Raw genomic sequence first — 15491 nt, forward strand, 5'->3', positions numbered from 1 at the left:
TTGTGGATGCTGTCGAGCTTTTTGTGTTTTTTTTAATTCATTCATGGGATGTCGCATTGCCTGTCGCTAATTGATCTGGATCAGATAGTGTTAAGCTTCCTTCTTGAACTGCTGTCCTCTGGAGGGTATAGGGACACCCATAGTGCTATTGAGAAGAATTTTGGCCCAGCAACCCTGATGAAACAGTGATATATTTCCAAATCAAAATGGTGCGTGACTTGGACAGGAGAATGCAGCTTCCCATGTACATGCTGCCGTTGTTCTGCAGGGAGGTGGAGGTGGTAAGTTTGGACGATGCTGTTGGATGAGCCTTAGTGAATTTCTGCAGTGCATCTGGTAGATGATACACATTGCGGATACTGAGCATCGGTGGCGAAGGAGTGGATGTTGAATGTAGTCGATGTAGTGCCAGTCAAGTGAGTTGCTCTGTCCTGGATAGTGTCAAGCTTCTTGAGTGTTGTTGGAGCTGCATTCAGCCAGGCAAGTGGGGAGTATTCTGTCACACTGCTGACTTGTCAATGATGAATGGGCTTTAGAGAGTCAGGAACTGAGTTAGTAATTGCAGGATTCCTAGCCTCTAGCACACTTTTGTAGCCAGTGTTTTTCTCTGGCCACTTCATTTCAGTTTCTGGACAGGAGTGTTATTAGATCTAGGCAGGTGGAGAGCATGCCATCACATTCATGACTTGCACCTTGTAAATTTTGATGGTGAGATTTTAAATTACAGTATGTACTAACATCAGAAATCAGAACCCAGTTAAGCACATCGAAAGGTAAAATTGATGAGAATTATATTTAGGTATATTCCTGTGACCATGTATAATTATCTTCCACCATCGAGTTAGTGATACCTGCTTTCAAATGTGTGTTGTGTGAGTGATGTCTTCGGGAAATTTGACACGTGTATTGGACCAGAAAAGGTTGTCTGTATTTGTACAATTAGTTTCTTGTCAAGAATTGTTTGATTTTTTCTTTATTTCTTGAATCATTTTGATCTATTACCTAATGATGCTGTTTCTATTTTAATGAGTTTTTTTTCTGTTACTAGTGGGCATTTGGAGTTACAATGTGGGAAATAGTTACACGAGGGATGACCCCTTACCCAGGAATACAGAATCATGAAATTTATGACTATCTGCATGGGGGCCACAGGTTGAAGCAGCCTTCTGACTGCCTGGATGAGCTGTGAGTATGTCATACACCTATGGCCTGGTAGTTTTTCACAAGAAGCAAATTAACCTCCATTAAACCCAAGTTATCAGCTGCAGATGCTGGAGAATCTGCGATAGCAAGGTGTACAGCTGGATGAACACAGCAGGCCAAGCAGCGTCAGAGGAGCAGGAAGGCTTCAGAAATCAGGGAGGGGAAGGGTGTTCTGAAATAAATAGGGGGAGAGGGGGCAGTGGATAGAAGGTGGATAGAGGAGAAGATAGCTGGAGAGGAGACAGACAGATCAAAGAGGCGGGAGTGGAGCCAGTAAAGATGAGTGTAGGTGGGGAGGTAGGGAGGAGATAGGTCAGTCCAGGGAAGACAGACAAGTCAAGGGGGTGGCTTGAGTTTAGTAGGTAGGAGATGGGGGTGGGGCCTGAGTTGGGAGGAGGGGATAGGTAGGAGGAAGGACAGGGTTAGGGAGGTGGGGACGAGCTGAGCTGGTATTGGGATCCGGTAGGGGGAGGGGAGGTTTTAAAGCTTGTGAGGTGCTACACCTGCCCCTACACCTCCCTCCTCACCCCGAGCCCAGGTTTCAAGAAGACTTTCCACATCAAGCAGATGTTCACCTGCACATCTGCCAATGTGGTATACTGCATCTGCTGTTCCCGTTGTGGCGTCCTCTACATCGGGGAAACCAAGAGGCTTGGGGACCGCTTTGCAGAACATCTACGCTCGGTTCACGCTGAACAACTGCCCCCCCCAGTCGCAAACTGTTAAACTCCCCCTTCCATTCTGGGCCTCCTGCATTGCCACAACGTTGCCACCTGAAGGTTGCAGGAACAGCAACTCATATTCTGCTTGGGAACCCTGCAGCCCAATGGTATCAATGTGGACTTCACCAGCTTCAAAATCTCCCCTCCCCCCACCGGATCCCAAAACCAGCCCCTCCTCCCAACTCAAGCCCCACCCCCATCTCCCTCCTAAAGGGAGGGAGGCAATACGTAAGAAATTACAGACCAGTTAGTTTATCATCTGTTCTTGGCAAAGTGTTAGAATCAGTTATCAAGGAAGAGATATCGGGACATTTGCAAAGTCGAAACACTATCTGTCAGCATCAGCATGGTTTTATGAAGAATAAATCATGTTTGAGTAATTTGCTAGAATTCTCTGAAGCTGTAACAAGCAAAGTTGGTATTGGGGATCCTGTAGATGTAATATGTCTGGTCTTCTGGAAGGTATTTGATAAGGTGCCACACAAAAGGTTAATTCACAAGGTTGGATCATATGGGATTAGGGGTAATTTATTACCTTGTACAGGTGACTGGTTGATGGACAGAAGACAGAGAGTCTGTCTGGATGACAAGAAGTAATTAGTGGGGTGGCACAGGTCAGTCCTTAGAACCCAGTTACTTACAATCTACATTAACGACTTGGGTTAGGGAAAGAAGGCTCTATCGCCAAATTTGTGTTTGACACAAAAATAAGCAGGATGGTGAATTGCGATGAGGAAATAAAAACCTTACGAATGGATATAAATAGGTCAGAGTAGGCTAAACTGTGGCTGATGGAGTTTAACATGGATAAGTGTGAGTTCATGAGTCACAGAAAACTAACACGCAGGTACAGCAGTTAATAAAGAAAGTGAATGGAATATTGGCATTTATAGCTAAATGAATAGAATTGAAAGGCAAGGAAGTATTGTTGTAACTATACAAGGCATTGGTGAGACCACACCTGGAACATTCTGCACAGTTTTGCTCTCCTTATTTGAGGAAAGATGTAGTGGCATTGGAGACAGTTCAGAAGATGCTCACTAGATTGATCCCAGAGATAAGGGATTTGTTGTATGAAAAGAAATTGATCAGTTTCGGCCTATACACTCTGGGATTAGAAGAATGAGGGGAGATCAAATTGAGGTATTCAAGATGATAAAAGACATGGAAAAAATAGATGTGGAGTGGATGCTTCCTGTTGTGGGGCTTTCTAGGACGAGAGGTCATCGTCTTAGGATAAGGAGGAGCAAATTTACAACAAAGTTGGAGAGAAACTACTTCTCCCAAAGGTGGTGAATCTGTGGAATTCACTACCCCAAAGTGCGGTTGATGCTGGGACAGTAAGTAAATTTAAGGAGGAGTTAGACAGATTTCTAATTGGTGATGGATTAAAGCTTTCGGGAGAAGGCAGGAAACGAGGTGAGGAGCATATTAGCCATAATCGAATGGCGGAACAGACTTCAATGGGCTGAATGGCCTAATTCTGCCCCTAAATCTTATGAACTTACGAGGTCAGCCAGTCTGGCACCGTCTGTGGAGTTAACACTTCAAGCCTGGTATGACTCCTCTAGTTCTGAGGAAACGTTATGTTGGATTTGAAATGCTAGTGCTGATTCTCTCTCCTGTGTGAACTGTTGAATTTCTGATGTTTTGCTTCAGTTTCAGGTTGGCCGTGATTTTATTAAATGCTAGAACAGGCTCAGGGGGCCAAATGGCGTACTCCTTTTGTAGTTTCCATGTACATAATCTTACAGTTTGAATTTTAATAACATTTAGAAATGGCCTTAAGGCAGTTAAGTACCAATCAGGCAACCTGTTCCAATATGCCTGAACAAGAAAGTGATGGTAATTGGTTAAAATTTGAAGTGATTCTGTCTGTTTGATTTTAGGTATGAGATTATGTACTCCTGTTGGCGAAGTGATCCTGCAGACCGACCAACATTTACCGACTTAAAAGTGTTTCTCACCAAGTTTTTAGAGAGTATGCCTGAAATTCGAAGCAAGGAAGAAATTATTTATGTCAATACAGGTAACCCTGAAGAGCAGAGTGCTCTGACTGAAGAGCCTACCTTTTCCGATCTGCACCCATGCGATTGCAATGAAACAGAACCCTGCAGTCTGAGGCCTGCAGAAACTACTGTCACTGTGGAAATCCATGAAGCCATGGAAACAGAAGACAGATACGTCATATCTGGGGTATCTGAAGAACAGTTGAACACATTAGATGCAAAAACACCTTTGTTGCCTGGAGTGAGCCAAAGTAACGGGACAACATCCCTTGAAACTAGACCCCACTCTGAGGATATTCCTTACGCTGATGATTCATCCGATGACTCTGTTATAATGCTATAAAGGACTGCTCATGAGCTTTGTTCTGCCTGTTGCTGGACAGATCGAAAGTACTGCCAGATCCAAATATATATTTGTACATTTTGTTTTAAGAAAGTAATCAACAAATTTTGCTACTGTGACGAAATTCACCAGTATGTTTTTTATTCAGTTGTTAACTCATCTGAGAGCGGTCTTCTCACCAGTCCAGTGTTTGGGACTTGGTGATAAATCAGGGATCATTTTGAAGGTTTGTATATTTGTACACAATTACTTCCTAGTTCTGAGGATTTTCAGGGCATTGTAAGAATTGATACAGCATTTGAACTGTCTAACAAATATTTTTGTACTTAGTATTGGAGGCCTTAAAATATGAATTATTTTTTCCCATATATAACTGTCTCCGCATCAATTGATGGGGGCCCGAATTGAATAAAGCAGTGTTCATTTCACATGATGATATCACAGGGAAAGACTATCCAGCCTGTTTCCGTTCATTGCTCGTGGTGAAATCCTAGTTCCTGTTATTTCTTTCACTGGCAAAGAACTTATTTTGATGTTCTCCCAAGGTATTTGCCTCACTGCTCCATGTGGAAATCTTTTCCAAGTGTATTATTTGAGTGAGGAACAAAGTCCTGATACCACTCCTGACTTTGCTTTTAAGTATTATATGACAAGTCTTAGATTTTTGAAATTACATTCTGATATTTGATGTCCATTGGTATGTTTCATTTATAGTTAATGTTTTAGATCTAGCTGACTTTATTTCCTCAAAGTTCAATGGACTGGCCAATCGCTGGTGACAGTCCATAATCTGCTGGTAAACTAGTCGTTAAATGGGTAAATACTAAACAATCTTAATTCACAAAACAGGAGATGGTCATTTAGCCCATTGTTTCTGTTCCAGTTGTATGTTAGAGCAATCCAGAGCTTATCCATAAACCTTATCCATCTTTAGCTGATTCCTTATGGGGAACAGTCTCAATGAATAATCAACACCTTTAAAAGCAGCCAGTCTTCAGTTGTGAACCGAGATGATCACTGTCCTTGAGATTCAACCATGGCCAAATGCTCAGCTGCTGGTATCATTTGATTCCAATAAATGACTGGTATTCCCTTCTCAAGATGAACCCTCTATGACTGTGGTGTAGTTATATTAACCAACCTGCTTGGACATGCTGTGACACACCTTCAGAGAAGGTGGTTCAGCTTTATGTTGTTTAATTTATGTTGATATCAGCTTAGATCTTTGTTATCTTCCTTACAGGAAGTGGTAGTGATACATTATGCTACTTCATTGAAAATATTTTGCCCTTGACTTTATTAGGCCCAAACCCCTCCTCCTCCTCAATGGAAGAGGTAAGGGTATTGCTTAGAAAACTGGACTTGTTTTTTGACTTGTTAGTTAGGTGTTAAATGACCTGATGGCAGAGATCTTGCTGCCACTGCTATGTAGTGTCAGATTTTGACCATTGATAGTTATCCCTGAATACCTTTGTGAACTTTGTTCAAAACAATGGAGAGACTGCCATCATATGGAACTGTTTCACATTGTTTAGTCAGTTATTACTTGCTGAAATAATGCACAATCAATTTAAATCACTGATTATTTTGAAGCATAAAAGCACAAAAGATATGAATGCATTAGAGAGAATGTAGAAGTGATTGACAAGAATGGTTCCTGGGAGGAAGATCTTCAGTTGTGAGGATAGATTAAAGAAGTTGGAACTGTCTATCTTGGAGAGATGAAGGCTGAGGGAAGAGCTGTTTGAGGTTTTCAACAAGATGAGTGTGCTCGCTAGCGGAGATGGGAGAATTTGTTCCCACTTGTAAAACAAACAGAAATGAGAGGGCACAGATTTAAAGTGATGTGCAAAAAAAGTGAGGGTGACAAAAACGTTTTCACACAGTGAGTACTTAGGGTACGGAATGCATTGCCCGGAAATGTGCTGGGGATTCAATTTGAGACACTCAGGGGGCATCGGATTATTATTTGGATGGATGTAGTGTACTAGGGTATGGGGAAACAGCAGGAGGTTGGCACTGGGTAATGATGTTGTTTGAAGTGCCAGTACAGGTTCAGTGGGCCAAATTGCAGCCTCTTGAACTGTAAGAATTCTGCAATTCAATTTTAAAAATAAAGATCACGTGGCAAAGTATCGTGATAAAGCTAAAATCATTCAAGTGGCCAATTTTTAAGTGAGCCTTACTGTATTACAAGCAAAGAATTGTACAGTTACCAAGCATGCAACCATGGCACATGATTGTAAGGCAATATAGATTATTCATGTAGATCTACTGTGAGAACGTTTAAATCCTATTTGACAGATTTTGACAACTTTCATGTGAGGATGTGCATTGTGTTGAAACGCTTTGCACAGCCAAACAGATAAAACACAACACTTCCTAATTTTTTTTTGATGTTGTTAATAAGCACTTGTTGGTTGATTGACCTGCTAACCATCTGCCCTCACCAGACACATGCTTTCCTCCAGCCATTACATCTTAGATTATGTAACTTAATTTATTTCTTCCTCTTTTACTTTCTCCTTCCTTAATCCTATCCAGCCATGCTTTTCTCTGTACATTTTCCCCCTTTGGTTGGAAATGTGGAGCCATGTATGAATAAGCAGTGTCCATGCCAAACATAATCCCAAACTACACTAGTCCCACCTGCCTGTTCCTGGCCCATTACCCTCTAAGCCTTTCCTCTTCATGTACTTATCCGAATGTCTTTTAAACATTGTAGTTGTATTATCAACCACTTCCTCAGGAAGTTCGTTCCACATGCAAACCACTGTCTGTGTAAAAAAAGTTTGCCCCTCATTTTTTAAAATTTAAATCTGCCTCCTCTCACCTTAAAAATGTGTCCCCTAATCTTGAAATCCCCCATTATAGGGAAAAGACAACTACTATTAACTCAATCTATGCCCCTCATTATTTTATAAACTTGTATAAGGTCGCCTCTGAACCGACACTCCGGTGAAAAAAGTCCCAGCCTAATACAGCCTTTCTTTATAACTGAAAACTTCCATATTTGGCAACATCCTGGTAAATCTCTTCTGAACCCTCTCCAGCTTAATATTACCCTTCCTATAGCTTATGTGATCCAGCCTCATGTGATTTCAGACCCACAACAATGTGGTTGACTTGCCTTCTGGAATGGCCTGGCAGTTCAAGGGCAATTAGGGAAGGGCAAGAATGCCAACAATCTCCACACTTCATTATTTGATCATTCATCTCTGGTTACTAAATCTGCTTCAATTGACCTTTGCAACTTTGAAGCTGGAGTGAAACTATGCCTTGAGCACGTTTGAATTTTATGATTCTATAGTTATGACTTCTGTAAGTATAATTGATGCAGTGTTTCATGGTACCTCGAAGGTCACTGACTCATTTTGCTCGCTCTGACATGCATTAGAACTGGACTCCCAGCCAGGAAACCAACTGGACTACTTGCAAACTAAAACAGAAAAAGAAACGAGAAAGGGAAAAAACTAATGGACAGCATGAGAGTTTAAAACATGCACAAAGCACAAAACCAAATTGGGAAGAAATCCAGATTGGATGGTGCATGTGGTGTGGGCACTGTTGTATTCTTTGTGTATTAAAGGCTAATCCTACACGTGGGCAATCCATGAACTTTAAATGTTCTTACATACAACAAAGAGCGCTGAGAGTTTTGGCACTGTCACATTAATTGTAACTTAGTAAAAGCAATTACTTGGGAGGCTTAAGGCATTCCATTTTCATGAACTGTATCTGTCGTGGTACAGGCTGGGCTTTATGTTCCTCTATAATAGGTCAGGCAGCATCAGAGGAGCAGGAAAGCTGACGTTTCGGGTCTGGACCCTTCTTCAGAAAGATGGTGACTTCTGAAGAAGGGTCCAGACCCAAAACGTCAGCTTTCCTGCTCCTCTGATGCTGCCTGGCCTGCTGTGTTCCTCCAGCTCCACACCTTGTTATTCTCAGACTCCAGCATCGGCGGTTCCTACTATATTTTTATGTTCCTGTGTCCTTTGTGTATTTGGCTGGTGTAGGTTGGGGGGAGGTCATAATATAAGCCAGTAGCTAGCACATGACTTTCGTACCCTTGCTGGTCACTCCTGGAACATATCACAGAATAGGCCGGGTGGCCAGCCATCATATTTAAATAAATAAATAAAGATCAATTGGTCCTATTTGCCAATCTGCCGACCTAAAAAGTATGCTGCTTACACCATAATACAGCCTAATCTGGGAGTTAGCAGACAGACCATTTTTAAAATGCCAACATGAACAAAGGAAGTTGGAGTCACTTCATTTGTGGAGGGGCAGGTCTCTGTACAAGCACAGGGGCATTCCAAAAAGATGCCAAAATATCTTTCCATGATACTTGCCTGACAGAACCTAGCCCTTCTCCAGCTTATTTCCCCACACCATGGTTACAAAAAACCCTGCTGAAACTCAAGCTACAGATTTCCACTCTGAAACCCCAAAACATGTTTTGTCAGGGCAGCCTATGTCTGCTGGAATGCCCATTACTGGGCTTTAATATACTGCCAGGTATAGTCGAATTGCCAGCCAATTAGTTTGACTGACAACAACTTTTTCCTCATTGAGGTCATAAAGTCCAACCAACTAATAATCAATTCAGCCTGTCCACAGCACATTTTAGGTCCCACGCAGATGCACAAGGAACATATTAGCTGGCTTTCCTTTCTTGGGCTTTGGGTCAGCATCTTGCCCCTTAAAACTTCTCCCATAAAATTCAGCGAAATGTTTCCAATTCTGCTTTTAATTTCATTTGATCCATGTTTCAATCCAGTTTAGTTCACCCCAATCAAAATGCATTAAAGACTTACAATGTAAGTAGAAAATAAAAGTTTTTGTAAATCCTGTCTTTTTAGGTACTTTTATTTCAAAAAATGACCTGTTGAATTTGTTTCTGCTTTAGAAAGTGTCACATTGAAATTGCTTAATGATAATTACAGATTTCTGTGGAGAGATAAGGTTCTGAAATTAAGATGTTCATGTCCATGACAGAAAGAGGGTTGAAAATTGATGCTTACCAAAGATGAAGCTCCAGTGCTTGCAGGTTCATGTCGCAGGCTGAGGAAATCATGGAATCTCTACAGTGTGGAAGCAGGCCGTTTGGCCCACTGAGTCCACACCAAACCTCCAAAGAGCACACCACCTAGACCCACCCCCTACCCTATCCCTGCATTTCCATCCCAGACGTTATGGGCAATTTAGCACGGCCAATCCACCTAAAATGCACACCTTTGGGCTGTGGGATGAAACCAGAACATCCAGAGGAAACCCATGCAGACAATGGGGGGAATGTGCAAACTTTACACAGACAGTCACCCAAGGCTGGAATTGAACCTGGATCTCTGGTGCTGTGAGGCATTAATGCTAATCACTGAGCCCACGTGCTGCCAGAGGGCAACTTGTAACCAGTTGCAGATTGCTTGCTGTCATTCAAGCATTTTACAAAAGAAAATACAATGTTAGCACAATTGAGAACACAAATGTTGATAAAGTAAAATATGAAGGAAGCTCCAGTTAGAATCAAAATGCAAACCTCATTATTTATACCAGACACAGGGGTTGTTGCTCCATCACTCAGAATTTCTGTAAATCTCTATACTTCTGAAACACAGTGCAATTTATTTTACAATTGTTAACATTTTCTGTTAACAAGATCCGACTGCAAAGAAAAATGTTAGCTTCTGAGTGATTACAAATCACCCACAGTAACCATGGAAGTGAAAATCTCCACTTGTTTATTATATCAGAGATTACAGTTATGCTCTCTGAGGTCTTTTAGAGAAAAAAAAATCTGCCCTTTTATCATCCTATAGCTATTCCACCCATTGAACCTGCTCCATTATTCAATACAATTAAGGCTGACCCTGAGGCCTGGATAGAGTGGACATGGAGAAGATGTTTCCACTCATGGGAGAGATTACGACCTCCAGGCATGGACTCAGAGGGAAGGAATGACCCTTTAAGATTGAGATGAGGTGGAATTTCTTCAGCCAGAAGGTGGTGAATCTGTGGAACTTATTGCTGCTGAAGGCTGTGGAGGCCAAGTCATTGAATGCATTTAAGACTGAGATGGATTGTAATGAGGTCAGCCAGGTGGACCTCATAGAATATGTGTTTCCTGTTTGATGATGTTAATCTGGTCCAATCAGGGAGCCTTGGCTGACAGATGAGAACAGGAATGCCAGACATCCTGTTTAATCTGAGAGTTAAATCCTGGTATTCCTTTCAAGTCACAGTTCTGAGAGAAGTAAAGGTTTTATCCATGTAAAGAAGAGGTGACATTTTAGGTCAGTCAATGCATGTTACCTGTGAGACCTTGTTTAGAATCTGTGTTTTAGTTTGGAGTCAGACTGGTTGCATTTTTAAAGTAGGAATTTATAAAATGCCATATTGACTTTCTATCTATAAATGACATGCTTTTTGAACAAAATAAAATATATCTGCAAATACAAATTCACCCCATACATTCATATGTGTATTTTCTCGGTTCTCTCAGGACAGTGACTTGAGAGGAATTCAGGAATTTACATAGACATATTAATCAATTAAAGCTGTCTAACTGACTAAAGATTTAACAGGATCTTAAGTTTGTTTAGTACATCGTCATCAATGGTGTGAACCTTTGATCATTTACTTATAAATTCTATATCTGATAGCACCCCTCTCACTAACACCTGAAGAAAGCGTGAGGCTCCAAAAGCTTGTGTTGTCAAATAAACCTGTTGAACTATAACCTGGTGTCGTGTGATTTCTGACCTTGGCCATTCTAGTCCAACACCAGCACCTCCACACCGGAACTATTTCAAGACAGATTCCTGCTTAATAAGGTGATCTACAGTGTGAGATCAGGCCATTTGGCCCATCAAGTCCACAGCAACTCTTTGGAGACCATCCCACTCAGTTCTGACTCTACCGTACCCTTGTAACCTTGCATTTCCATGGCTAATCCACCTTGCATGCACATTCCTGGACACTATGGCAATTTAGCACGGCTTACCTACACATCTTTGGACTGTGGGAGAAAACTGGAGCACACAGACGAAACACACGCAGAGCGTGCAACTCCACGACTGTGTGACAGCTGCCCAAGGGTGGAATTGAACACAGGTCCCCAAAACTGCGAGGTGGCAATATTAACCACTGAGCCACCATGCTTCTCCTCGATATCTTTGCTATCTAAAAAGCTGTTTATTTATGACCTACCAGAGGAAGCCATAGTAGTCAGTTCTCTGGCACTGAGCCTGACACTGTGGCAAAGAAGGGAAGGGGGCAGAATAGAAAAGTACTCGTGGTAGGGGACTCGATAGTTAGGGGAATCGACAGGAGATTTTGTGGTCAGGATCGAGATTCCCAGAAGGTATGTTGCCTCCCTGGTGCCAGGGTCCGGGACGTCTCCGATCGGGTGTATAAAGTTCTAAAAGGGGAGGGCAAACAGCCAGAAATCGTGTTACATATTGGCACTAATGATATAGCCAGAAATAGGATTGAGGATATAAAAAGTGATTACAGGGAGTTAGGATGGAAGCTGCAAAGCAGGACGAACAGAGTAGTGTTCTCTAGTTTACTACCAGTGCCACGAGATAGCGAGGCGAGGAACAGGGAGCGGGCGCAGCTTAACACATGGCTACGCAGCTGGTGTAGAAGGGAGGGCTTCAGATATGTAGATAATTGGAATGCCTTCTGGGGAAGGTGGGACCTGTACAAGAAGGACGGGTTGCATCTGAACTGGAAGGGGACCAATATCCTGGGTGGAAGGTTTGCTCGAGTAGTTCGAGAGGGTTTAAACTAGTATGGCAGGGGGGTGGGAACCTGAGCTGTATACCAGAGGTGAGAGTTGATGCAGGTGAGGCAGTAGCAAGAGGTAGACCAGCTAGTGGGAAGGACTTTCCTGGGAAGGAACCAAGGGATCAGTTAAAGTGTGTTTGCTTTAACGCAAGGAGTATCAGGAATAAAAATGATGAACTTAGAGCATGGATCAGTACCTGGTGCAATGATGTTGTGGCCATAACAGAGACATGGGTTTCTCAGGGGCAGAAATGGTTGCTGGATGTTCCAGGGTTTAGAACATTTAAAAAGAATAGGGAGGGGGGAAAAAGAGGAGGGGGTGTAGCACTACTAATCAAAGAGGGTATCACAGCTACAGAAGCTTCCTTTGTCGAGGAAGATCTGCCTACTGAGTCAGTATGGGTGGAAATTAGGAACAGCAAGGGAGCAGTCACCTCGTTAGGGGTTTACTACAGGCCCCCCAATAGCAGCAGGGAGATTGAAGAAAGCATAGGTCAGCAGATTTTGGAAAAGTGTGGACGTAGTAGGGTTGTTGTAATGGGTGACTTTAACTTTCCTAATATTGATTGGAACCTTCTTCGAGCAGAAGATTTGAATGGAGCTGTTTTTGTAAGGTGTGTTCAGGAGGGTTTCCTCACTCAGTACTTTGACAGGCCGACGAGGGGAGAGGCCATTCTAGACTTGGTGCTCGGAAACGAGCCGGGGCAGGTATCAGATCTTGTGGTGGGAGAGCATTTTGGTGATAATGACCATAACTGCCTCACATTCTACATAGCTATGGAGAAGGAGAGGATTAGGCAAAATGGGAGGATATTTAATTGGGGAAGAGGAAACTATGACCCGATTAGACATGAGTTAGGAAGCATGGACTGGGAGCAATTGTTCCATGGTAAGGGCACTATAGACATGTGGAGACTGTTTAAGGAACAGTTGTTGCGAGTGATGAGTAAATGTGTCCCTCTGAGACAGGCAAGAAGGGGTAAGATAAAGGAACCTTGGATGATGAGAGCGGTGGAGCTTCTTGTGAAAAGGAAGAAGGTAGCTTACATAAGGTGGAGGAAACTAGGGTCAAGCTCAGCTAGACAGGATTACACGCAGGCAAGGAAGGAGCTCAAAAATGGTCTGAGGAGAGCCAGGAGGGGGCACGAGAAAGGCTTGGCAGAACGAATTAGTGAAAAGACAAAGGCATTTTACACTTATGTAAGGAATAAGAGAATGGTCAAAGAAAGAGTAGGGCCGATCAGGGATAGCATAGGGAACTTGTGTGTGGAGTCTGAGGAGGTAGGGGAAGCCCTAAATGAGTTTTTTGCTTCTGTCTTTACGAAAGAAACGAACTTTGTAGTGAATGAAACCTCTGAAGAGCAGGTGTGCATGCTGGAATGGATAGAGATAGAGGAAGCTGATGTGCTGAAAATTTTGTCAAACATTAAGATTGACAAGTCGCCAGGCCCGGACCAGATTTGTCCTCGGCTGCTTTGGGAAGCGAGAAATGCAATTGCTTCGCCACTTGCGAGGATCTTTGCATCCTCGCTCTCCACTGGAGTCGTACCTGAGGACTGGAGAGAGGCAAATGTAATTCTTCTCTTCAAGAAAGGAAAGAGGGAAATCCCCAGCAATTACAGACCAGTAAGTCTCACGTCTGTCGTCTGCAAGGTGTTAGAAAGGATTCTGAGGGATAGGATTTATGACCATCTGGAAGAGCATGGCTTGATCAAATGCAGTCAACATGGCTTTGTGAGGGGCAGGTCATGCCTCACAAACCTTATCGAGTTCTTTGAGGATGTGACTAGAAAAGTTGATGAGGGTCGAGCTGTGGATGTGGTGTACATGGACTTCAGTAAGGCATTTGATAAGGTTCCCCATGGTAGGCTCATTCAGAAGGTCAGGAGGAATGGGATACAGGGGAATTTAGCTGTCTGGATACAGAATTGGCAGGTCAACAGAAGACAGCGAGTGGCAGTAGAAGGATAATATTCTGCCTGGAAGTCAGTGGTGAGTGGTGTTCCACAGGTCTCTGTCCTTGGGCCTCTACTGTTTGTAATTTTTATTAATGACTTGGATGAGGGGATTGAAGGATGGGTCAGCAAGTTTGCAGATGACACAAAGGCTGGAGGTGTCATTGACAGTGTAGAGGGCTGTTGTAGGCTGCAGCGGGGCATTGACAGGATGCAGAGATGGGCTGAGAGGTGGCAGATGGAGTTCAACCTGGATAAATGCGAGGTGGTGCCTTTTGGAAGGTCGAATTTGAAAGCTGAGTACAGGATTAAGGATAGGATTCTTGGCAGTGTGGAGGAACAGAGGGATCTTGGTGTGCAGATACATAGATCCCTTAAAATGGCCACCCAAGTGGACAGGGTTGTTAAGAAAGCATATGGTGTTTTGGCTTTCATTAACGGGGGGATTGAGTTTAAGAGTCGTGAGATCTTGTTGCAGCTCTATAAAACTTTGGTTAGACCGCACTTGGAATACTGCATCCAGTTCTGGTCACCCTATTATAGGAAAGATGTGGGTGCTTTGGAGAGGGTTCAGAGGAGGGTTACCAGGATGCTGCCTGGGCTGGAGGGCTTATCTTATGAGGAGAGGTTGACTGAGCTCGGACTTTTTTCATTTGAGAAAAGGAGGAGGAGAGGGGACCTAATTGAGGTATAAAAGATAATGAGAGGCATAGATAGAGTTGATAGCCAGAGACTATTTCCCAGGGCAGAAATGGCTAACACGAGGGGTCATAGTTTTAAGCTGGTTGGAGGAAAGTATAGAGGGGATGTCAGAGGCGGGTTCTTTACACAGAGAGTTGTGAGAGCATGGAATGCGTTGCCAGCAGCAGTTGTGGAAGCAAGGTCATTGGGGTCATTTAAGAGACTGCTGGACATGCATATGGTCACAGAAATTTGAGGGTGCACACATGAGGATCAATGGTCGGCACAACATCGTGGGCTGAAGGGCCTGTTCTGTGCTGTACTGTTCTATGTTCTATGTTCTACATCCATTGATTTGACCTTCACAGCATTGAAATGCAGAAGGGCAGTGGTTCACTACCCTCTGAATGAAGAAATCCCTCCTCATCTCAGTCCTGCTGTGTCTACCCCATATCCTAAGATCGTGGTCTCATGATTTAGATGCCCCAGCCAGAGGAAGCATCATCTCTACAACCAGAGTGTCCAACCATGCCTGAATTCTATGGTTCAATGTGATCCCCTCTCATTCTCCTAAACTGTGGGGTGAATACAGAGGTAGTCAACATGAAGTCTCCTCGTAGGACAATCCTATCATTCCGAGGATCAATCTGGTGAACTTTCACTGCATTGCCTCTACGACAAGTATATACTTACTCAGGTGAGTGGATATAATCTCCATTTTAATTAATTTAAAATTCTTGAATTGCGAAACCTCCTTGAATTGTTCATACTCCCTGTCCTCAAA

At 43.0% G+C, this 15491-nt stretch overlaps 1 protein-coding gene across 2 annotated transcripts in view; it reads left to right on the forward strand.

Moving 5' to 3' along the window:
• The window catches only part of mertka (c-mer proto-oncogene tyrosine kinase a), a 120694-nt gene extending 112637 nt beyond the window's left edge, over positions 1-8057 (forward strand). For both annotated transcript variants that reach the window (XM_048531744.2, XM_048531746.2), the window contains exons 18-19: positions 1049-1185; positions 3815-8057. In XM_048531744.2, coding sequence (XP_048387701.1) covers positions 1049-1185; positions 3815-4277 — 600 coding nt within the window. In that variant the 3' untranslated portion in view covers positions 4278-8057. The remainder of the gene's footprint in view (positions 1-1048; positions 1186-3814) is intronic.
• The last annotated feature ends 7434 nt before the right edge of the window (positions 8058-15491 follow it).

This window comes from Stegostoma tigrinum, chromosome 4, assembly GCF_030684315.1.
Source record: "Stegostoma tigrinum isolate sSteTig4 chromosome 4, sSteTig4.hap1, whole genome shotgun sequence".
NCBI classification, from domain to species: domain Eukaryota; kingdom Metazoa; phylum Chordata; class Chondrichthyes; order Orectolobiformes; family Stegostomatidae; genus Stegostoma; species Stegostoma tigrinum.